Raw genomic sequence first — 24,373 nt, 5'->3', positions numbered from 1 at the left:
CTCCCGCTCGACAGGTTTCTAGCCCTTCGCCAACAAGTCATCTTCTGCGAGACCCACCGGAGGGTTCGGGCTCGATCCATCCAAGTACTGCTCGGCCACATGGCCTCCACAGTCCTCACGACCCCGTTTGCCAGGCTCCATCTCCGGACCCTGCAGAGGTGGTTCATAGACGTTTTCAAGCCATTTCGCCACCCCAACTCGAGGTTTCTCTCGGTCCCGCCCCATGTTTGTCGGTCGCTTCTCTGGTGGAAATCCCTCTCCAACGTCTGCAGGGGTCTTCCGTTCCACCCGATTCCCCCCTCCACCACCATAACCACGGACTCATCCAATTTCGGCTGGGGAGCCCACATGAAGGGTCTCACTGTTCGAGGCCTCTGGTCTCCCTCCGAGAAGGCCAATCACATAAACTTTCTGGAACTCCTTGCTATCTTCAAGGCTCTGAAAGCCTTCTCCCGCCTGATCTCCCAAAGGTCTGTCCTCGTCCAATCAGACAACACGGTAGCAGTCTTCTACATCAACAAACAGGGCGGCACGGGTTCAAGGAAGCTGATGCTCCTCTCCTCCCAGCTGTGGTATTGGTGCATAGCCCGCAACATCCAAATCTCGGCGATTCACCTTCCCGGGATCCAGAACAACTTGGCAGACGCCCTCAGCAGGATGACGACTTCCTCCCACGAGTGGATGCTCGACCCCGAGACTCTTCTTTCTCTTTTTCACAAATGGGGCTTCCCCACTCTAGACCTTTTCGCTTCTCCCCAGAATGCTCAGCTGCCTCGATACGGGGCAAGACTTCCCCCGTCCTCCTCTCCAGGCTGCCTGGGAGACGCCTTCCTTCTGGACTGGTCTGCGGAACCGATCTACCTCTTTCCGCCTTTTCCTCTCATACCAAAGGTCCTACAGAAACTCCGGTCGGTACCGACGTCGGCAATCCTGATAGCTCCAGCCTGGCCCCGTCAACCTTGGTTCCCGGCTCTTCTTCATCTCTCCAGAGCGACCTTCTGCACTCTGCCCCTTCTACCTCACCTCTTGTCCAGAGAGAACGGCCAGATCCTGCACCCGGATCTCCCCTCTCTACATCTCACTGCTTGGAGGATTCTCGCCTGACCTCCCTCCCGCACAACCTACAGGAGGTCCTCCGCGCAGCTCACAAGCCGGCTACAACCAGGGCCTACACTTATAAAGTTTCTCGCTTTCGTTCTTTTCTTCGCTCCCGGGGAATTACTGCCTTCCCAACCTCGGTACCGATTGTCCTGGACTTCCTTATGTCTTTGGCAGACCAAAAACTTTCTCTTGCTTCTATGAAATCTTACTTGGCCGCTCTATCCTGGTGTTTTCAGCAACATGGTAGACCGTCGTTGTTCTCCGATCACCTTGTCAAAACCTTCTTGAAAGGATACAATAACATCTGCCCACCGTCTCAACCTCCTACTCCGGGGTGGAACCTCGAGCTCGTGCTTTCCCAGCTCACTGCCTCCCCTTTTGAACCATTGGCTTCGACCGACCTACGTCTCCTTTCTTGGAAAGTTGCCTTCCTGGTGGCCATAACCTCGGCGCGCAGACCCTCGGAGCTGGCGGCCCTTCGGGTTGATGAACCTTACCTCCGCTTTCATCATGACCGCGCCGTTCTCCGCCCGGACATCACCTTCCTTCCCAAGGTGGTCTCGGCCTTTCACCTTAACCAGGACATTGTCCTTCCCGCCTTCTTCCCAGACCCCTCGTCTCCCCTTGAGCGGAGACTGCACCTCCTCGATGTGCGTAGAGCACTTCTTTTCTACCGGGACCGTACTAAGGACATTCGAAAGTCCCCAAAACTTTTTGTGGCCCATGCTCCAGATAAACTGGGCAATCCTATTTCTTCACAAAGACTGTCCCATTGGATCGCTCAGGCCATTGAACTGGCCTATGAACTAGCCAAACGACCTCCCCCTCCGTCGGTCCGCCCGCGCTCGACGAGAGGTCTCTCCACGTCGACTGCCTTCCTAAGGGGCATCCCCCTGGACTCCATTTGCAGGGCAGCGATCTGGTCCAACCCCCTTACATTCGTGTCTCACTATAGGGTGGACCAAAAAACTTTAAAGGATTCAGCCTTTGCTAGGGCAGTTTTATCTTCATGCTTGTCCTAAACCTTATGCATTTATGACTTCTCTGTGGATGTTTTCCTCATGCGACTTTTTTGTCGATTTTCCTGTTCGGTACTGTTCTCTTTGACAATTTGTGCCTTATTTGCAACTGCCTTCCCCCTTTGGGGGAATGATGTTCCTACTTACACATGTGCTCTTAAATGGTTATATCATGCCTTACCGGGTTGCTCTCGGTGTTTGGCGTGTGTTAATGCAATACTTTAATGGGTCCTCGGACCATGTTTTGATGTTTAATAAACATATGTTTGGACATTTTCTCGTTGTCAGGGTTTGCTTAGCCCGCCTCCGAGACCTAAGCTTGCTAGTCTCCATTAGTGTGCATTCACAGAGTACACGAAGAAAAAGGACAGGTTGCTTACCTGTAACCATGTTTCTTCGAGTGTACTCTGTGAATTCACACAAGCCCGCCCTTCCTTCCCCTCTGGCAAACCCTCTTCCTTTCTCGTTGCCTTAGCGGCGTAGGAACTGGGGAGGAGACGCCGAGGGCTGCCTTATATGCCCTCCGGGGACGGAGGGGCGTGGCTACCGCCAAAATTTAAACTTCAGCTTGGGAAGAGTTTTCCGTTGGGACCTGCGCAGGCGCAGCCTCTCCATTAGTGTGAATTCACAGAGTACACTCGAAGAAACATGGTTACAGGTAAGCAACCTGTCCATACCAGAGCTTTCCAAACATTTCACTTTTAGACATGCATCATTTCATGACACACTTTTTCACTTAAAATATATATGTTTTATTCTTTATTTCACATAAACACAGAGGTTTCTTGTTATGTTCATGTGACACACCTACACACTGCAGCCGATACACTAATATATTGAGACACACAGTTTGGAAAGCTCTGTACTTGACCTTTATTTATTTATTTATTGTATTTATATTTTGTCCTTCTCACCCCAAAGGGGACTCAGGGTGAATCACATTGCACACATACACAGACTGACAGAGGTATTTCGGTATTTTCCAACTTCGGCATCTGGAGTTTATCCTCAGTTCCAGACACAAGGGGGTGCAGTCACTCCATCCGCAATAATGACGAGCCCTTTTTAGACACAGAATTTTCCCTCCTTGTTCTTTGATCACCGGCATTTTTTATGGTGTCGTAAAATACCTCCCCGCTTTAAGCTGTTCCTAGTTTCTCTACTCACAGCTCAGCTGTTTTCGAATTGCTAGGTGGACAGTGAGCTAGGCTAACAGTCAGGTGCTCAATCCGACTCAAGCTTTGAACTTGTCAACCTTCCAGTCAGCAGTGATCTATTGCTGCTAGCAATTAACCAGCTGTGCCACAGCCCGGTCATACTTTATTACATGCACTTCTATACTGGTAATCAGTATATGGAAATATCTATTTCATATGATCTTGAAAATGTATTTGATTTGTATGTTTTACATTCAATGAATTGGGGTTTTTTTTACACTTGTTAAATATTTTTCTCCCCAAAGAAGTGTAATTGAAGTTATCTCAAATCGCAAGTGCTAACAAATAAATGCAACAGTAAAATCAGTTGAATCTATTTTAATTCTCTAGTCCTTATCCCTGTCTGTAATAAAGGTTATGAACATGGTACTGCAGCTACTTAGTTATTTTTCTCCTTATTTTTCTCCATTTTCTCCCCTTACCAATTTAATGTCTATCGTACTACTGTGTCCATACAGAGATTGCCACTTCAGTAGTTTTTTTTTGTTTTTTGTTTTTTTGCTTTTATTGCACTACAAAGTTCAGTATTGATAACTAAAATTTATTTCAATTGACTATTATGTACTTACATTTTTTATTTCAGTTAATTAAAATTAAGAAGTCTGTATTTGTAACTGAAATGCTATACATTCATAATGCAGTTAAGCCATTTAGCAATTTTGAACCCAGTCTTTAAAAAGTTACAACACTTGATTTCAGAACCTGTTAGCATACATAACCTAACAAATCTTTTGATAAAGGTTTTTTTTTTTATTATAATGGCTTTTTACATCAGCCCACCCCTTTTTTCCTCCTTAGCAGCATTGGTATTAGGAGAATGTCTCAGGAGGTTTGGAGAAACACAGACTTTCAGTATCAGGCTCTAGCAGTGTGTCTGCAACAAACAATGGAAACAAGTTTGTGTTAGGAAAGAATGGGATTCTTTTCTGGTTGATCCTATTATAGTGTAGGTGCTTGCCTTCAATATGCAAAGTAAACTGGCATTGCCTCCAAAATGCCTTATTCTGCATGTGTGAAGAACAAAGCAGAAAGAAATAGGGGAAATTAGACAAACATGTTTTTTAAAATGCATCAATCTGACCACCAAAATGGAAATCATAAGAAAAATTGAGAAATAATCTCTAGATACATTTTGGAAGAAACTTTAAAGCAATCTATAGGGAGGGCAGAATCTTATGCTAGACTTGTTTCACGTGTGAATATTGTTAGTTTCGGGTCTGGCTTATCTTTAGTGATCGCATCTCTTACTATGAACCTGCAAGAACCTTGAGATATGCTGGGGAGGCCCTCCTCTCGCTCCCACCGCCGTCTCAAACATGGCTGGTGGGGGCCGAGGGAAAGGGCCTTCTTTGCAGCGGCCCCCTGGCTCTGGAACTCCCTTCCGAGGGAAATTAGATCAGCCCCAACTCTTCTGAAAAAAGTTGAAAACCTGGCTATTTCAGTGTACGTTCGACTGAATATACATATTTGACGCTGTCCCTCTCCATCTATCCCCATCTGCTGCACTTTTTCTGGCCCAGCTCTAGAGATTGCAAACATATTATATCACCTGACTCCATTGAATACCCTAACAGTGCCTCGGCTACTGGTTGACTATTCACTATGTTTTATTGTTTATATGCTTGTTTTATATGTTCTTGCTTTAAATGCATTTGATACCATATTTTATGCTGTACTGGGCTTGGTCCCCATGTGAGCCCTCCCTGAGTCCCTTCGGGGAGATGGGGCGGGATACAAAAATAGAATTATTATTATTATTATTATTATTATTATTATTATTATTATTATTATTATTATTCGTTTGGGATAAAATATTTTATGAAACTTGTTGAACTGCTGTTCTTTTTTTTTTGTGGTGTGGGAAGTTATCACGATTCATAGAATCTGTCAAGACACTGCAGGAAGAACTTGGCAGATGTAGGCAAGACCACTCACAGTCAACACACAAGGAGTTTTTTCAGAGTTTAAAGCAACAGATAATGCCAAAATTCCAGTCCAAAGGTCCTATAAACATGAAGCTCACCAAACTAAGTCCAGGGTCATTCACAAAAGCAGTCCAAACAAAATAGCAGGTATTACACATCACCCGAGACACCAGTCTAAGGGTCAAACACATAAACAGTTCACTAAGATCCACAATACACCAAACACGGTCCAAAAGTCAGCCACCACTGGAAACATCCAATGCAACTATTGCTTCCAACAATGTTCTGTTTCCAGCACTCTTCTTTTATGCTGCTTTTCTTAACAAATCTACAGCTAAGTCTTTCTTCTGTTGGGCTAATCTCTTTGACTGGCACAGCTGAATTGAGTCCACTCTCAACTGCAATTGAGCAGCGAGCATTAAGTCCTGCCCTTCCTCCTGAAGGCCTTCATCCTGCTCTGACTCAGTTGCCACTACAGGGTCCTGCTCCTGTGCAGCAGTATCATTCTCAGACATGTGCAGTGGTTCCTCACCCATAGGCTCCAACTTGGCTGCTGGGAGACAAACCCCCTCCTCCTCATTCTCCTCTTGGCCCATGGTCTGACACCCTTCCCCCACCTCACGCAACACTCCTCCCTCTCCTGGAGGCTGTAGTTTTCCTGGGTAGTCCTGATAAAACTGGGTTACCAACTCGGGGGCATGCAAATCCACAGCATAATCCACCAGATATTGGAATCCACAATCTGGCTTACTTCGAACTCTGTCCACATGCACCAGAACTGGAGGTACTGCTCAACCTGCATCCGGATGAACATTGGTAGTAGGGACCAAGAGAGAACTATGGATGTGAACCCCTTTGGGCAGCTGCAGCTGAAACTGACAGAATCATGGAGTTGGAAAAGACCCCATGGGCCATCAAGTTCAACTCCCTGCCATGCAGGAAAAGTACAGTCAAAGCATCCTTGACAGATGGCCATCCAGCTTCTGTTTAAAAGTCTCTGTGAAGGAGTTTCCACCACACTCCAAGGTATTGAGTTTCACTGCTGAACAGCTCTTACGGTCAGGAAGTTCTTCACATTGTTCAGGTGTAATCTCCTTTCCTCTAATTTGAACTCATTGCTCTAAGTCTTAGTTTTGAAGGCAGCAGAAAACAAGCCTGCCCCCTTTTCTGTATGGCAGCCTATCAAATATTTAAATAATGGCTATCATGTCTCCTCTCAACCTTCTCTTCTGCAGGCTAAATATTCCCAGCTCTTTAAGCTGCTCCTCAGAGGGCAATCCTTCCATGTTATTTCTGCAACAGGTACCAGATTTTATGTTAAAGAAATTATACTCGGGAATACATCAGCTTCATTGACCAAGATATGCTCGCAGTATGAACATAAATTATTACTGTGTGCAGAGACTAGCAATTAAAGTTTGATTTAATAATCATGGTTTTATTTAATAATGTATTCTTGAATACGTTCAAAATTCAGCCTCTTTAATGTTCATAGGAATTGAAAGAGAATGGCATGGGAGCCATTCAATTACTTATGTAATATTTGTACATGTGGAGAACGGAATATATTTTCACAAAATGTTTTTCACACAGTTGGAAAATGGGGCACTGTGACAGAGGTTTTAAATCACAGCCATTCCTAAAGATTTATTTTTGCTACTGTATACAGGAAGCTAGGTCCACTTTTTAAAGTGGCCACCTTCTTGTGTCCTGCCATTGTTTTGAAATTCAAATTCATCTGTAACTCTACCTGCACAAGGTAGAGCAATAGCTATTCCCTTTTACTAAAACTCACCCATTTCCTTGATCTTGCTTTGTAATAACACACATTTCCCTATTTTAAACTGCTTACTCATTGGCATTCATTTGAAAGGTATTTCTTCATATCTTGGTGAAAATGTTGTTACAAATGTCAATGTAACCTGCAGGATACATTAATAAAAAAGATGAAGAAATTGCATATGTACTAACTTTTGTCCTGTAATCTAACATTGGGCTGTATTTGCATAATGGATTTCTAAGAAAGTTAGAGGGAACTTGGCCATCCAGATGCATTTCTGTTGAGAATTTCCTCTTTAAGACTGAAGCTGTATGTGATGGAAGTTCACAAAATACATTTGCTGCTCCATGCATCACCCTGCACTGTATCATGGGGATAAAGCAATGCTGTCATTATGCAATTGGTAACTGAGTGAGCCTTGCTTTCTTTCAGTATTTGGGGAATTTTCATTACATCATTTTTTTTTTTTTGCTTTTGCTTTACTCCCTAACAAATGTCATCCCTCACATCCCTTTTCTTACCATGATATGTGTGGACACTTCATGTGCATTTATTAATCCCCCACTCAACATTCATAACCTTTTTACCAAGTGTTTGATAGTTTACATAACTCACCTTGGTGCCGTGACAGTTCATTAGTTGCAACCCTTTTCATATAATCATTAATCAATGATATTTCCACCAAATTAGTGGGCCATTACCTGTTTTAAGAACAGATAATTTCTTTACATTGTTTTGCTTTTGTATTATCCAAAGGGGAGCTTCAGATATTCCAAGAAGTAACAGGAAGAGAATATGCAAAGGATTTGCTCCAACGTAATTCTAGTACAGTGAGCCCTTGTTATATGTTGGGGTTTGGTTCCAGGACCCCCCATGGATACCAGACTCCGTGAGTGGTCCATTATATACCACAATAAAATGGTGGCCCTTGTATAAGATGACAAACTCAGTGTTTGCTTTCTAGATTTTTTTCAAGTAGTGGATGGTTGAATCCATGAATACAGAGGTCTTACTATGATATATGTGTCTTCCCTGGGTACGATGTGTGAACTCGCACTCTGTCTGAAATTTGTACATCTTCCTTCAAGGGACATCTTCCGCTTTCTTTAGATAGGCGATGGCCATGCATAGAAAGCACCAGGCTTCTTTCAATGCACAACATGACAAACTTTCAATGTGTGAAATACTCAGGGCTATGTCTGTTTTTATTGTTGCTTTTATTGTTGTTTTTATTGTTTTTATTGTTATTTTAAAGCTAAATGTATTGTTTTAATCTATTTCTGTAAACCGCTCCGAGCCAAACTGGGAGTAGCGGTATACAAGTCTAATAAATAAATAAATCAATCAATAAATAAAATGTGCTAAATTTGTATTTGTTTATTTACCGTTTATCCCCCCTTTCTCTTGGCATTGGGCCCAAAGTGACTTTAGAACTAGGTTAACATAAGATAGAACATTAACCTTTTATTGTCAAATTAAGACATAAACAACCTATATTTAATTTTTTAAAGTATAGACTAACTAGAATGGAGAATTCAGTTGACCCAAAACCTTTCAGTTGAACATATCTATGTTCACTCAGCTTCCAAAATAACTGAAACACTGCAGCTGCTGTGTAGTGTGCTTTTCTATGCTGTCATTTGTTCAAAATGGGCATTTTTTTTGAGGTGTAGGGACATTTATTGTAAACTTTCATGGGTGCTTGTTTGATACTAAATGGTATCTTTTTACTATTTGGTAGTTCTAGAGGTGCTAAGCAAGGTTATGGCCTGTTTCTGGGTTGCTGGCATACTAACCAAACAGACGAAATATACAAAAAAGGGGAATAAATATTTGAAAAAATCATAAAGGTTATGATTATACATTGATAATTAAATATTTAGACATTTGTAATGATGTTAAATCCATTGATGATTGCTTATGGACACTTATCAATACCATTAGAAATTTCAGGAAACTATTTGTCCTTCGTTTTTAAAAATGCATTGGGACAACAAAACCACACATTCATGCTGGTTTTTAAAATTGTTTTCAGGTATTAGACACATACAAAAATAGTTATAAGTTATCATTTTCTCTTGTAATATTTGCATGCAGTATTTAATATACGTTTTAAAGGATTGTGGAAAATTGGACTTTTTTGTGTGTCATCATTGATAATTGCTATAAAACTGTCATCCAAAGTGTTTAATGTTTTGATGGCAAGGCACCAGCACATGTTGATAGAGAAGGCTAAAAAGGCGACGATTCCATAGTATTGAGCTATGGCAGTTACAGCGGTGTCAAACTGCATTCATTCTACAATGTAGAAACACCCCATGTATATCTATTAGGAAATGAGATCTTCTGCAAGAAGGATTATCCTTCTTGTCCCAATAGTGGGAGGGATATCTCACTTGGGGACATGGGACAAGGCCTTTTTGGCATCCTGTTTATTAAATGCCCTCCCTATGGAGACCCAATTGGTGCCACTATTGGTTTCTTTCAGGCACTGTGTTAAAACATGATTTTTAATTAAAATATTTGCAGCCTATTTTCATTATTTGAAGAGTACATGTAAATTGTTCTAACTATTTTAGATTTTTCTACTCTTTCAACTTTGTGTTCTAATTAATGTGCTTTTATCCTATCTATACTATTGCTTTTATTTGTTTATTTATTTATTTATTTACAGTATTTATATTCCGCCCTTCTCACCCCGAAGGGGACTCAGGGTGGATTACATTACACATATAGGCAAACATTTAGTGCCTTTTAACATAGAACAAAGACAGACAAACATAGGCTCCGAGGCTCAGAGTGATTCATTGCAGTGATTCATTGCAGCTGCTCTCCAGCCTGCGCCACAGCCCGAGTAACACTATTTTTGTTTCTGGGTTATAAATGCTATTCTCTAATTGATTCTATCATTAAAAAGGTGAAAAAAAATTATTAAACTGCACATCCTTTTGCACAGTTTGCTATAGTTTTTCAATGAGATAGCTCATTTGAGTTTCAACCAATTCAACATAGTTTGTGGCAACCACAAAAATGAAGTACCTAGAGTATAACAACTACTTTCCAAGTAAGTACCACACAATTAAACAGGAAATAACACTTTCAAACCAGGAACCGAAAAATTTTAAAATTTTGTTACGTAAAATAGTGTTACATATTTCCAAAAACAGTTTCTTTTGATTTTAAGCTTTGTTAGGCATACTGCACAAATATATGCCTGAGTGCCATATTTTCTAACAGGTACCAGGAAAACATATTCCGGGCATTGGAAAACATGGTTCAGTTAAGTTGACAAGTTAATAAAGGTCCAGATGTTGACAGCAAAAAACTTTCATTTTTCAGAATTTGCATCTGAAGGAATACAAGGACACTCCCCCCCTCTCTCTCTCTATATATATATATTGCATGATTTTGCAAGCAAAATTATTCTCTTCACCATCTTAATGTTCTGATTCTTACTTGTTTTCCACCCCCCAGAAATACCTCAGAAACTTCTTCAGTATAATGCTTGATTCCCCATCATCTCCCCTGCATGTAAGTAAAGAAGACCTGGCTCTTTCCAAACATGCTATCTGTGAATTCTCATCATTCTTCAAGAAAGGTGTATTTGACTACAGCAGCCATGGCACTGGCTAACAGTTGGGGGCTCTTTTCCTCCTTGAAGAAGAAACTCTTGTTTTCATTTTGCATCAAATCGTTTTGCATCCCTGGAAGACTTTCACTAGAAATACTGTTAAAAGCAATTTTAAAACATTTACTCTGTCCAGAACCTGCTTTGTTTTCCACAACAGAAGTTGGATACAGCTGGCCACTCTGGGCTGCTTTGAAACCAGATTCAACTTATCCAGTTTGGCTCCAACTCAACAACACAAGTTCTTCCTTGCACAGGTTTCCTGTTAGTCTTCCATTCGCAGATATCTTTCTTAGCACAGATGCCAACTGATTCTTAACGAAGTTTCTTGGTTTTGTTTTGTTCCAATTTTTTTAGACTGGATTTATGCATAGATGGTGTACATCCATCTTAAGAATTGCACTCCCATCTATTTGATCCTGTCAATTTCCTCTTCTGAATATTAAATCATGTTAATGTTTACAAAATAAATACTGCAAAGGATTTCCATTTCCTTAAGTCTTTCACACTTGGTAAAGGAAATCTTTGCTGTCGATTTAGAAGAAGAGGAAATGGCAGCTATTTCTACAAAGTGTCCTTTCCACGTTTTCTGGTTCCACAGATTGTAATTATGTACCATGATGTATTACTTATGTGCTTAAGAAATGCAGCATGGAATCTTAGCTTCGCAGATATTTCCTATGGTAAAGGCATAAGACTATGACATGAACTGATCCTTTGTTGCAAAAATAGGAATTAAAGATTTGTTAATGCGCTTTAAGTTTTCCTCAGGGCTTGTGTAGGATTGCACATGTATAGAGGGAACAGCATACATTTTGTAGAAGTACAAACTGAAAAACATATTGTGACCTACAGTGGAGGCATGTACATATTCTGTACATAATAAAGGTTTGTAAAAAGCAAAAGCATTGGTTGCGACTTACTTAGAGACACCTGCTGTCATTCATGAATTCTCTTTCATACAATACAAAAATGATTTTTCACTTCATCAAAACAGAGCCTTAAAGATTTTTTGGTATTAAGCGACATGTCTACAGGGTTTTATATTCCAAGAGAAGCTAATCTTGATTTTATTGTTGCCGAGGGAAGGAATTCTTCTCTTCATCGAGGGTATTCAAGGCTCCTATTTCATGGTTGCATTAAGGTTAATACTAGGAATTCTGTCTATAGAGGTTTGAAGGAGGAATGTTTGCTTAGGCCATTCTTTGGGACAATGTACTTTTCTTGCAGTAGATCTGCAAGTAAAGTTATTTCTTGCATTGGGGTAGTTTTGGAGTCTGGTGTAAATGCCAATATGTGCTACAGAAAGGCATCATGTCAATGTACCTTTCATAGGGTTACCATACTTATTTTTTCCCCAGATAAGTCCTCTTTTTCAGATTTAAAACATTTGTCTAGGAAGAATTTTAAAATATAATTGTCTGATGAAGAAGATAATGGGGAAAGGTATGGCTAAACTGTTATTTAAATAATGCAATGAGGGTTACAAATATTTCTTATAGAAATTATCACAGATTATATAGTAGGGATACTTAAAGCAGGAGCAATCATAGTGGTTGGTGGTTTGAAAATGTTGCTGTCATGATTTTCAAAATATATACCTGTTTTATAAAGAAACAAAACAAAAAGATATATTGCATCATAAGGGGAGGGGTTAGAGTTAACCTTTTTCTTTTTCTGGCCTTAGTTGCCTCAAGCAGGCACTCTGTTGGGGGGGGGGGGGAGTGGCTTTGGGAAGGGATGGAGGAGGCTGCCGGGGATGAAAGAAGAGGAGGAGCTGTCACCACCAGGTGCCCACTGATTTGCGAAACCACCCACACGCCGCAGCCTCCACCGCAGAGTGCCACTCAGCCCCATCACCCACATTAGCCGAAAGATCCAGTTGTTTGTGATCTGTTTCAGTTAAAGCTTCAGCTGGGTCCTGCCAAAATTGTTTTTAGTGATCCAGCTGCTGGATCGCTGAATTTTCCCAAATTGCCAGATGGAATTCTGCACATCTCTATTATGCATACAAGTGAAATAAAAGTATATGTCTGTAATATAGTATAATTGATATGCTGTCATACATACATGCAAATATACCGTTTAAATGACACTATATGGTTTCAATGGATATATTGAAGCAAGGGAACTCTGCAAACTATGGTTATATAACTGTTCCTGTTGACAACATGAAGAAGCAATAATATGGGAGTAATATGCTTCAAAAATACCAAATGCAATTTTAAATTTTTTATAGCTTTGCTACTATTTTTCCATTTCCCTGTGGAATTTCACATGTGTTTAGCAAATATATATTTGAGCTTCGTTGCACATCTGGTAAGGAAATTCACATTAACTTTCCTGATAGATTTCATTTGTGTATTTTTCAACTGTCAAAATACGAAAGACTTCACATTTTGGTTAACACCATTGTATCCACAAATACTCTATGTTCATACTGCTGGATCTTTATTACTCTCCTCCCCCCCCCCCCCCAATAGTACTTCATGACATAGATCATTTTATAAACCAATTTTTCTAAAAGAGTTCTGCTGATACCTTTCAAAATGTGAGCCCTCCTGATTGTAGAATGCACTTTAAGTACATAGAATCAGCAGTATTTTTACAGATTTATCTGTACCTTGCAGAACATTTGAAGTGTCATCTGTCTTTTCAGTTTTGTTCAGCACCTAAATTGCTAAATTCTTACACGCCTACACTTTTTACCCCATTTGTCCTGTTGTTTTATGGTTGTGTGTTTCATACAGTTTTCTCATAATGATGCATTACAACAAGTACCTCAATTTTTATTTCATATTAGTCCTTCTGACTAATATGATTGAGTCCACTCAAGAATGGCCATTGTCTGGTTAGCATTTCACTGAAATTCATGGAATTCCTATCCAACAGGTTTTTTTTCCCTTAGCAAGTAAACTGGGTTTATCTTTAAAAGCTGTATGATTGGGATATTAAAATATATTTTAATTTAAATGGTTTAAAGTGTATTAAGTTATGTCCTTGTATTGTTTTTTAATTACCAATGGTTTATTTTCAGTATTAGCCATCTTGAATTCCTATATTAGGAGAAAGGTGGGATAACAAATAAATGTATGTCCTTTCTTATTGTCAGATTTTCAATCATACATACAGTTTTATTACAGTCCATAGACCCATCAGTGAACAAAAGTAGTTAATAAATTCTCCCATCTCAGAAGAAGTACATTGTCCAAGACTAATATACATGGTTTCAAGTAATACCCCTATGCGAGGTTAGTTTTTTTCCTCAGCCTTGTTGCTACTGTGAGTAATTTTGCCACCAGGGGGGTAATGCTGTGGCACTTGTCCTCTAAAACATATCCCACAACTCCCTGTGGGGGATGGCTGGTCATGCAGGATACAAAAGTTGGCTACGTAGCACTGTGTAATAGCGGCACTGCAATAAAATGTGTTCTATTGTTTCTACTTCATCTCCCTCACAGGGGCATAGTCTTTGGGAGTAAGGAGTTCCGGACAGTCTGCCTCTTAGTAGCTCTGAGGGAAATACGTTTAATCTCGCCTTTGTAAAGAATCTGCAATATTTGATCACTGTAAGTCTTTTTAGGTATTCACAATGGTTCTCTCGTTTCTCCATTATCACAGGTTCGATTGGTGGGGACGAGGGAGAGAGCTTTCTCTGTGGTGGCCCCCCGGCTCTGGAACTCCCTCCCTAGAGAGATTAAGCTGGCCCCAAACCTGTCTGTTTTTATTAAACAACTTAAAACATGGTTCTTTCAGCGTGCTTTCGATTAAGCAAAGATACCACAGACCCCGTGACAACCATGCTGCTATGTTGCACTTTATCTCTTGTCCCATCCTACCCCTAACGTTCACTTTAGGAAACCTTGGGACACGAGTCCAGGCACTTCATCAAATGATCTGGCTACTACGCACCTTGTTCTGACCCTCCATTGTATCCCTTTGGTGGTGAAACTAATTATTTTTATACTTTTTATCTTGTTTTATGGTTTTATTTGTATAATAGTTGCTTGAATATTGTTATACTGTTTTGTTATTTTATTGTTTTGTTTTATATTTTAACTTGTTTGCACTTTGTCTTCTTCTGGGCTTGACCCCATGTTAGCCGCCCCAAGTCGCTTTGGGGAGATGGTGGGGGATACAAAAATAAAGTATTATTATTATTATTATTATTATTATTATTATTATTATTATTATTATTATTATTATTCTCTGTATAGTAAATTTAAGACTCTGGGGGAGCATGGTGAGTTTGAGCACGCTTTAAGCTCTCCCAGGGCAATGTCCCACAACCTTTGCATCAGAGATTTTTGTGCCATTTTGTATCCCAAATTGAGCAAAAAAAATGTGGATAGTCCAATTGAGGCCATTTTCTGTTCAATTCTCCTCAACCAAAGGGGTTTGGAGGTTTCATAGGGGAGGTGATGTAGTAAACTTGTTCCCAGTTTAAATGCCATTGTCTTTAAGATTTTCAATGAAAAATACATAGAACCCTATTAGTTAGACTGATAATAGGTTCATTACTAGAGATAGGAAAATAATTGGAAAGTACCAGAATGTGTTGTCGAAGGCTTTCATGGCCGGGATCACAGGGTTGTTGTATGTTTTCTGGGCTGTATGGCCATGTTCTAGAAGTATTCTCTCCTGACGTTTTGCCCACATCTATGGCAGGCATCCTCAGAGGTTGTGAGGTATCATATACCTCTGAAGATGGCAGCCACAGATGCAGGCGAAACGTTGGGAAAAAATGCTGCTAGACCATGGCCATACAGCCCTGAAACCACACAACACTCTGGTGATTCCCGCTGTGGAAGCCTCTGATAATACCCAAATAATATGAGCAAAATGTGAGATTTCACAGTTTTGTTTAAAGTTGGTTGCAACTTCAATGATTTTGGAAACGGGCAACCATCTTGATTGGTTGAATCTGCCATTATGGGGCTGTCATTATCCAGTCAAATGCTTTTCTTTTTTTTAGCATTGTAAACCTTTTGCTGGCAGTTTGAAAAGCAACTTTAAAATAGTTTTACCTTCTGGTTGATATTACACAAGACCAATAACTGTTAGAAGAATGCCACTTTCATCCTGAAATCTTTTTTTTTCTCCTCTGACCCTTTTTGGATGACCTATGTTTCATCCCTTAGTTGCTAACATTTCTCTGTGTCCCTGCTAGCTTTTGAACCATTTCAAAATGTTCCTTGGGGCAAAATGTCAAAGAATTCCTCCTTCTGTCTAATGAATGTTGCTAGAAGATCTCACCTATTGATGCCAAAGGGCTAAACCTATTAACCATTTTAATGTCCGCCCATTACTCCTCACCTAGATGGTATTATTAGGCATTTGATCCAATCAGCATATTGAAAAGACCTTTTAAATGCCTATGTGTGATTATTTTGTTTTTGACTCTAGATAAGCTAATGCCCTAATTTTTTTAAATGTCCCCAAACTTGCTGGTTTTAGATCAGGACTCTAATGTTAATGGTTTGCTTCATAGCAGAGGGCAAAGGCCAGTCAGTTAGATAACAAGGTTATGAAATACCTTTGTTAGTAAAGAGCTTTCAACCTGCCTCTTGGCAGTCTTTGCCCTTGCCTTCAAAGGAAAACTATGCCAAACTTCTGGTTTGCATCGTTGTCCTGCAGTTTGGTGAAATGGGAAGACTTTGCGTCCCATGGATTCTAGCCTCTCAAGGCTCCCATCACCCTTTTGCCTTACCCAGGTCAGCCAACCAGCATTCAAGGCACATGGAGGGTTATGTACTCATAATGAAGCTTATGGGCTTACTGTTGTGACCATATGGCCAGCAACCCAATATCTTTTTGAAGAAGCAGAGTGATGGGGTTAATTTAAAGTGTTGCTACTATCTTCGTAGGGTGCTTCAGAGCAGACTTCCGCTGAGCTCTAGTAACCTTTCCCTACTCTTTTAAGTGTTCAGAGAGTTGCTCCAAAAAAATTGAATGTTCTGCCTCTCCCTTCAACCTCTGCATCAGTCTGAATGTAGTAAATTAGGGTTCAATTTACTAAAGTATATGACACAAATTACCATTTATATAACTGTGAATTTGTCTTTATGCAGCAGCCATTTTCGTGGTGATAATTCTAGTCTTTTGCATAAAAATTGCAAGGCGCAAGGTAAATTATTATTCCTACCAGCGCTTTTTACCACGTATACATGGGAGGAATAAATGGGTTGCACATTTCTAATCATAACTTATGTGTAGAAACATTAATAACAACAGTCTAACATGAAAGCTACATTTTTCCTCCTTTGTAAACTGGAGTAATTACAGCGTCCATCAATTCTGCTGTAAGTAGAGGCACCAATTTGCTGGAGATTTTTTTCTTCCCCTCATGCAACTTTAATGAACTTCCTTGCTTTGAATACAACACTGTAAATTAAAGAATTAAAAATGTAACAGTGGATTGTTACCCTGATAGCAAAAAGGTGGCATTTAGTCCTTTTCACCCCTACCTCTCTCTTCCACGCCATTTACACTGCAGCTGATACGAGAAAGAAAATACATGTCAGACCCACTGTACTGCCCATAAATAGATGAGCCTAAAATCAGGGCTAGTTTTCTTTCCCAAGGTGGTAAGGAAAATGACAGCTTTTTTGTCATGTAGTAAATATAAATTCATTTCTGGTCCTTTTCTGTACCTACTCTCAGAAGTGAATAGCACTGCATTTAAACCCGACTGTTTATGCATTGCTTTATTCCCAGATTGTTCAAATGGCAATCCATATCTATGAATTCTGTATCCACAGACTGAAAATATTATTTTGAAATTCCAAAAAGCAAAACATGGCTGTGCCATTTAATATAAAGGACAACGTTTTACGACACCATTGTATATAATGGAATAAAACATCCACAGTTTTTGCCACCCACCAGAGCCAAATCTTAGCAGATAACAAGGTCCCACTATACTCCTTATCCTTTCATAATACAACGATACCTTGACTTAAGAGTAATTTCTTCCATGACTGAGCTCTTAACTCAAAACACTTGTGACAAATGACACTATAGGTTATTGGGCGCTGTTCAGAGTTCAAATTGTTTTATACTAGTGGTTTTATTTTGTATTGTACTATGTGTTTATTTTATGCATTGTTTTGGGCACCTTGTGCTATATGTAAGCCGCCTCGAGTCCCTTCACTTATAAGTAATTCACTTATCTCAAATCGAAGTTTCCCATTGAAATGCTATTAATCTGTTCTCCCCCCTGAAACATCTTTTTGTTTAAAAAAGAAAATTAATAAATAACGAATTTGTATAAATGCACATCCACATGGAATAATAAAAAAGAAAGATCAACTTTAAAATGGTAGGAGCACAAAGTTGTGGCAAGGAAGCACTTTTCAGGCAACAACATGTGTGCCGGCCAGTGTAACAGCAAGGCAAAAGCTGCACATTCACATGGAAGAATAAAAAAAGAAAGATCGAGATTAAAAGGGTATAAGCACAAAGTTGTGGCAAGGAAGCACCAAATGGAGAGGTGGAAGCATCCTTCTTACTATACTCATTGCAGCCTCCCTCCCTCCCTTGCTCTCTCCCCCTCTCTTCACAAAGCCAAACATACAAAGAATGTTCAACACAAAATCAACTAACCCAAAGTGGGCAGAATCTAGTCTCTGGCTTAAAGGGACTGGCATTTTGTAAAAAGTGTAGGTGTTTGAGGACCAAGTGAAAAAAAACCCAGTTCCTCATCCAATTTCCCTCAGTTTTAGACCTCTATTATGCCCCTTCCGTCCCCCTCTTCTTAACTGCTCTTCAACTCCAACTTTTCAGTTGTTTCCCTCATTAATTTCAGCTATGTGTCCAGAATTTTTGTTACTCCAAAAAGCAATGATACAGCAAGTAGAAGAGGCTGTCTAGCAACGTGAAAGGTAAAAGTTTAGTTTAATCCTTAGACCAGGCATGTCCAAAGTCTGGCCCGGGGGCCAATTGCAGCCCATGCTCTAATTTCCACCAGCCCACAGCCTCTGTCATATAATCAATAATATGTGGCCCACCAGCACTGTTGACCACAGTATAAAATACATATGTACAAAAATGCTATTTTATATTTTACCAGATGATGATCAAAACCACAGTTTTGAATATGTACTGAGATTTTTCAATCCATGTGTCATTTGTTCTTTTGTTTTTCAATTGACAATCAAACCAGATCTCATAAACCCGACAAATTAAATATTAAAATCAAATATTAAATATTAAAATTTGGTTCGGCAACCCATTTTTCCATTTTGTATTTTTTATCTGAGTCTAAAATTGAATAAAATAAAATAAAATATGGCCTTCTTTGTTTTTGATACCAAATTCAAAATCAAATAACATATTTTCAGTTTTTTATTTTTGATGGTTAGTTGAAAAATGAAAGAACAAGTGATGCATGGATTCATTTGGCCCTCAGTGTTCTGTACTGCTGAATAAGATAACTGTTAGTGTTATTTTCCTGTTCACATGTTTTGAATTTAGAAGTTAAGGTGAGCATTTAATAGTGAATAATATGTAATGTTTCAAATGAACCTAGATATGTTTAATCTTCCAGACTTTTTCTTTATTTTATGTGGTTTTCAAATACGGAAGAGTGATTTTTGTAAAACCCTGTTTAGATTTCTTTGTGTTTTGCGTTAAGAAATGAAAATTTGCAAAATTGCATAAAATAGTTCATTTGCCTTTCATGTTAATGGTTCAAATAATGTCAGGCTGAATGTTTGGCCCCTACACATTTTCACCTCACCAAATCTGGTCCTCCTTGCAAAATGTTTTGACACCCCTGGCTTAAACTTTAGGTCTTTGTAAACTAGATGGATGATGGGGTATGCCACATTTTGTGATGAAGCTGGAATTATATATCACATGTTGCTAGATTTATGGTCAGATATGTAGAGAGGAAACCAAAGAACTGGAAGCTGCTAAAGTTGTTCTAGTGAGAGAGAAAATACAAAAGGGAGAGGAGGAATATAGAATGGGTGTATAGTCCAACTAAATGGTTGCGTTGCTAGCAATTGAATTCACCATTACTGTGAAAACCTTAAATCCTAACAAAAATTATGTGCTGTGATCTACTTTATTTTCTGAATAAAACCTTTAAACTGTTAAGAGCTTTTGCTTTCTGAACTGGAGTTAGACTGCACCTTGTACTTGTATGCTCTTTCTGAAATGATAAATAGACCATATCACTTCACCACCTCGAGAAATTGCTTTCTTGCTTGATGTATAACTGAGCTAGATTATGGAAAGACTTTTTTCCTTTTTCAAAGCAGAGTATGGTGAGCATCCTTTGCCATATTTAAGTTCTCTTTATCTGGCTGACTGATTTGTATTCCTGACCAGACATGGCTGTATGGCATGGGTGCATTTTCAAATTATACAGGAGTGACAAATGCCCTTTAGTGCTGATCCTGGTCTCGGGGATTTAATATTGTATCTTCTGAGCATTCTGGAGAGCTAGTGGCTGCGATCTATAAATCCTAGGTGAAATTTAAAACTTTTGGGGAGCAAATGGAAACATTTGGGATTTTAGATAGCCAAAGATTTATAAGAAGGAAGAGTAAGTAAGAGTAAGGGCATGGAATTTCCCCATAAACAGCACGGGGCAGCAGATTCAGTACTTACCCTTGTCACAGTTTTCCCTGATATTATGAGATATCTTTTCTTTTTTATTTCTAGTAATTGTCAGGGTGTTGATAGCCTTCCATTCCTACATTGGCAATGTATATGCGGATAATGTACATACTATTCATGTCTCCCTCTGCTCCTAAAATAAAATGCAAGAGGCCAGGCTGTTCTTCAATTATCTCCTAGAAATAAAAATATGAAAACAAATATATCCACTCAGAACAAAAATCAACAACAAATTACTCTATGCTCTGTCCATCTATAGGTGCACATCAACAGAGAAATTGCCCAGAATATATAAAGGTGTTTCTAATGTATGTTGAAAATGTGAACAATATAAACTGATATTTTACCATATGTGGTGGACATACAAAAAGGCTAAAAAAGGACAGAGTTCAAATATATACATTGATTTAGAGGATCTTAAAAGGGTAATGCTCAATTAAAACCAGACTTTTCTCTTTGAACTTTCATATGCATGCACTAGTGAGCATAAGCAAAAAAAATGGAGCTAATTGTCTCAAAATTGGGCTTTCTTAGACTTCTGATCTATGTCCATTTTCCTTCCATTATTCAAGGAGCAAGACACAGGATAACAAGAAAAATGTTACTTGGATAGTACATGGCTTATGACTAGCTGTAGGACTGCAAAAGTAGACCACCTTGGAGTATTCCTTGTGTAAGAAAACTGTATGGAATCTTTAGGATCACCATAACAGGTGACTTAAAGGCACAAACTAGGTGTTTGAAGTATTGATTTAGGTAAGTCTGCTCCCACATTCTCTACCGTTAATCTCAACCGTTGTCTAGGATTCTAAACTGGAATTTCACTGACTTTCATCATTCAATTGACTTTAACAAGGAGTCCAAGCAATGCCTTCTTATTTGTAACAATTCTATGTTTTAATACTAAGACTACTACTATTACTAATACTGCTGCTGCTACTACTACTACTACTACTAATAAAAATAATAATAATAGTGTGGTTTTCTGGCATTGTATATTTTTGCCGCTGTTCATACGGTTCATTTGTATTTTGATTCCGTAGCTCACTTGTCGATGGATGTCCAGATCAGCAGCATCCACTGTGGTCCTTTTTATCCTGGGCGACGACTGAGCCAGTATAGACTTCGTTTTGGTTTGATTCTTCATAATGCTAATGGGTTAGGTGCACTTGGTTCCACTCCTCAGCTGAGGCCTCTCTGGCTTGGTTGGAACTGCCGGTAGTTACACTACCGCCAGCACAGCCCTCAGTCATCATTGGAGTGGTTAAGCCCCCCCACCATGACAAGGTGGCACCTGCGGGGGTTTTCTGTGTCATACAATAAAATTATTATTATTATTATTATTATTATTATTATTATTATTATTATTATTATTATTATTATTATTATTTTATTATGACACAGCAAACAAGATAGATATGCTGGATTTCATATCACAAAATCACAAGTCGAACACTTCCCAAGTGTCTAGGACTGTGTGATGTATTTTCGGATGATGCGTGCAGATCCCAGCAGGGTGGCCTTTTGCAGAGGCACAACTATGTGGCCCAAATGATTCATTGGAACTTATGCCTCAAGTACCACCTGCCAGCAGCAAAGAACTGGTGGGATCACAAACCTGCAAAAGTATTGGAAAATGAGCACGCAAAGATACTGTGGGACTTCCGAATCCAGACTGACAAAGTTCTGGAACACAACACACCAGACATCACAGTTGTGGAAAAGAACAAGGTTTGGATCATTGATGTCGCCATCCCAGGTGACAGTCGCATTGACGAAAAACAACAGGAAAAACTCAGCCGCTATCAGGACCTCAAGATTGAACTTCAAAGACTCTGGCAGAAACCAGTGCAGGTGGTCCCAGTGGTGATGGGCACATTGTGTGCCGTGCCAAAAGATCTCAGCCAGCATTTGGAAATAATAATAATAATTATTATTATTATTATTATTATTTCTTACCCACCTTCTCATGTCTCGAGGCAAGTTACAGAATAATTAAAACATATGAACATTGCAAAAACACTACAGATGCATATATTAAAATGTATTCCTATAAAAGCTATATATTAAAACGTATTTCTATAAAATACATATTAAAATACAGAAAATAGAGATTAAACAAAGGACACACATTTAAAATTCATGCTTAAAGACTGGGTAGGCCTGCCAGAAGAGATAGGATTTCCTGCAGCTTCTTGAATCTCCTTTTTTTCTTTCCACAGAAAATCCATGAAAGAAGGAAAAGATGGATTAGCTGTACATGGTCGCTGTATACCAGCTTTAGGGTAGGAACTGAAAAGGGAAACTCAAACCATTCATACAGTTACTGGAGCTTGTATAGCTTCTGAAGCCCTTCGACAGAGCCCATTTTTTTTCCATTTTTGGCATTATTTTCCAAATGTCACCCAGCTTGACAAGTTAAGCCCATGATCATAATCAGCAGGCCCAAAAGACATTGCCTCTCTCAATGTCTGAGATCGCAAGACCCCCCTCCTGGTCTCAGATCTTGGCCTGAAATCTATGGGATACTAGTGAAATAGTAATCCGGGCCTTTTGTTTTCACTTCTTCTTTTGGTGGCAATCGTTTTACTCTGGAGGTTTTGTGTAAATCAAACCCCCCATATAAGAAAAAAAAAATGACTTCCTACCTTCCAGTCCAAAGACATCTTATATGAAAAGAAAAATACCATCTTTTCGCTACTGGATAATATATATAGCCTCTAATTACCTTATAATTAGAAACGTATATAATTTAATCTTCAAATTCTTGCAATAATGTTTTTCTCCTTCTTTAATGAAGGTCAAGAAGGAATCCCAGTCTTTTGAGAAGCTATCTAAAGACTTCACTTTTATCAAGTTAGATAGTGTGTCCATTTCTGCCATTTCAAATACCTTTAAAATCCAATTTCCTTTTTTAGGTAACTCCATATTTTCTCATTTTTGTGCATAAAGTAATCTCTCAGCCAGAACGATGTACTGTACTAGTTTAAAGTTCAAGCCTCTAATTTGTTCATTCAGTAATCCTAATAAAAATAGTTCCAGATCTAAGTCCACTTTAATTTTAAAATTCTTTCGCATCGCACCTTGAGTCATCTTCTAGTATTTCTTAGCTTTATCACCCATCCAACACATGTGATAAAACTTGTCTTGATGTATTTCACATTTCCAACACATTTTGGCCTCTTTATACATCTTATATAATTTTGTCAGAGTCAAATACTAACTGTACACCATCTTATAAAAGTTTTCTTTAAGATGAAAACTTAATATATCTTTCAATCCATTAGATTCCCAGCTTTCCAACTCAGCTATGGTCAGTATTTTGGGCGCATCTAACCACAATTGTTCATCTTCCAATTACATTAGCAATTTGTGCATTTTTCCTTCAGGTGGTTATAATTTATACATAAATTGATCTCAATTTTATTTTTTTCAAAATTAAAGATCTTTTGTCAATTTTATATCTTTTGTACTGTTTTGTATAAAACAGTAAAAAATGAAAGTTGCATCCCTCTAACAGTAGCTCTTGCTGTGTTTTGAATCTGTGTTGATCATTTTCAAAACAATGTCAAGTCCTTGTCCATTTCTCAGAAATGCCTGCTTAGTCTTCTTGAAGCCATTTGATGATGTGTTCTCTGATATAAATGAAGGGAAAGGACTGGAAAGAGAGCTGATATATCCACCTACCAAGCCATCTGAAACAAGGCAATGACTGAAATACCTGTGACTAACATATACGCCTTCTTTTTGTATAAACTACAGTAGGACATGGAGAAAACTTCCCAACACTTGCAGTTATGCTCCCACAAGTTCCAGGAGCACGATGTGAGATGTGAGAAACAAAAATGGTGGTAACCGCCAGTGCCAGATTTACCATTGTGCTTAGGTGTCCTTAAGCACAGTTCCCCATTGGTCGAGGAGGGGGGGATCTTTCTGCCAAACATTTTGCTGCTACAATGGATTGTGCTTTTGTGGTGCACTTCTAAATTTGAAGGTGTTCTGTTTCAGATCAATTCCAGACATAATGATAGAGCTGATAGTCTATGGGAGTGTGCCACAAAATAGGCAGTATCTAC

The 24,373-nt window shown here is 39.1% G+C and overlaps 1 protein-coding gene across 8 annotated transcripts in view; it reads left to right on the top strand.

Moving 5' to 3' along the window:
* kif16b (kinesin family member 16B) overlaps positions 1-11,575 on the top strand; it is a 174,452-nt gene extending 162,877 nt beyond the window's left edge. For 6 of the 8 annotated variants that reach the window (XM_062958377.1, XM_003215243.4, XM_008115058.3 and 3 more), the window contains one exon: positions 10,517-11,575. In XM_062958377.1, coding sequence (XP_062814447.1) covers positions 10,517-10,675 — 159 coding nt within the window. In that variant the 3' untranslated portion in view covers positions 10,676-11,575. Of the gene's footprint in view, positions 1-6,497; positions 6,565-10,516 lie in introns of all 8 variants that reach the window. The other 2 variants (XM_062958355.1, XM_008115052.3) reach the window with 2 other exon arrangements.
* Positions 11,576-24,373: the final 12,798 nt, after the last annotated feature.

This window comes from Anolis carolinensis, chromosome 1, assembly GCF_035594765.1.
Source record: "Anolis carolinensis isolate JA03-04 chromosome 1, rAnoCar3.1.pri, whole genome shotgun sequence".
Taxonomy (NCBI): domain Eukaryota; kingdom Metazoa; phylum Chordata; class Lepidosauria; order Squamata; family Dactyloidae; genus Anolis; species Anolis carolinensis.
Note: the sequence above shows the minus strand (reverse complement) of the source record. Positions and strands in the feature narration are given on the sequence as shown.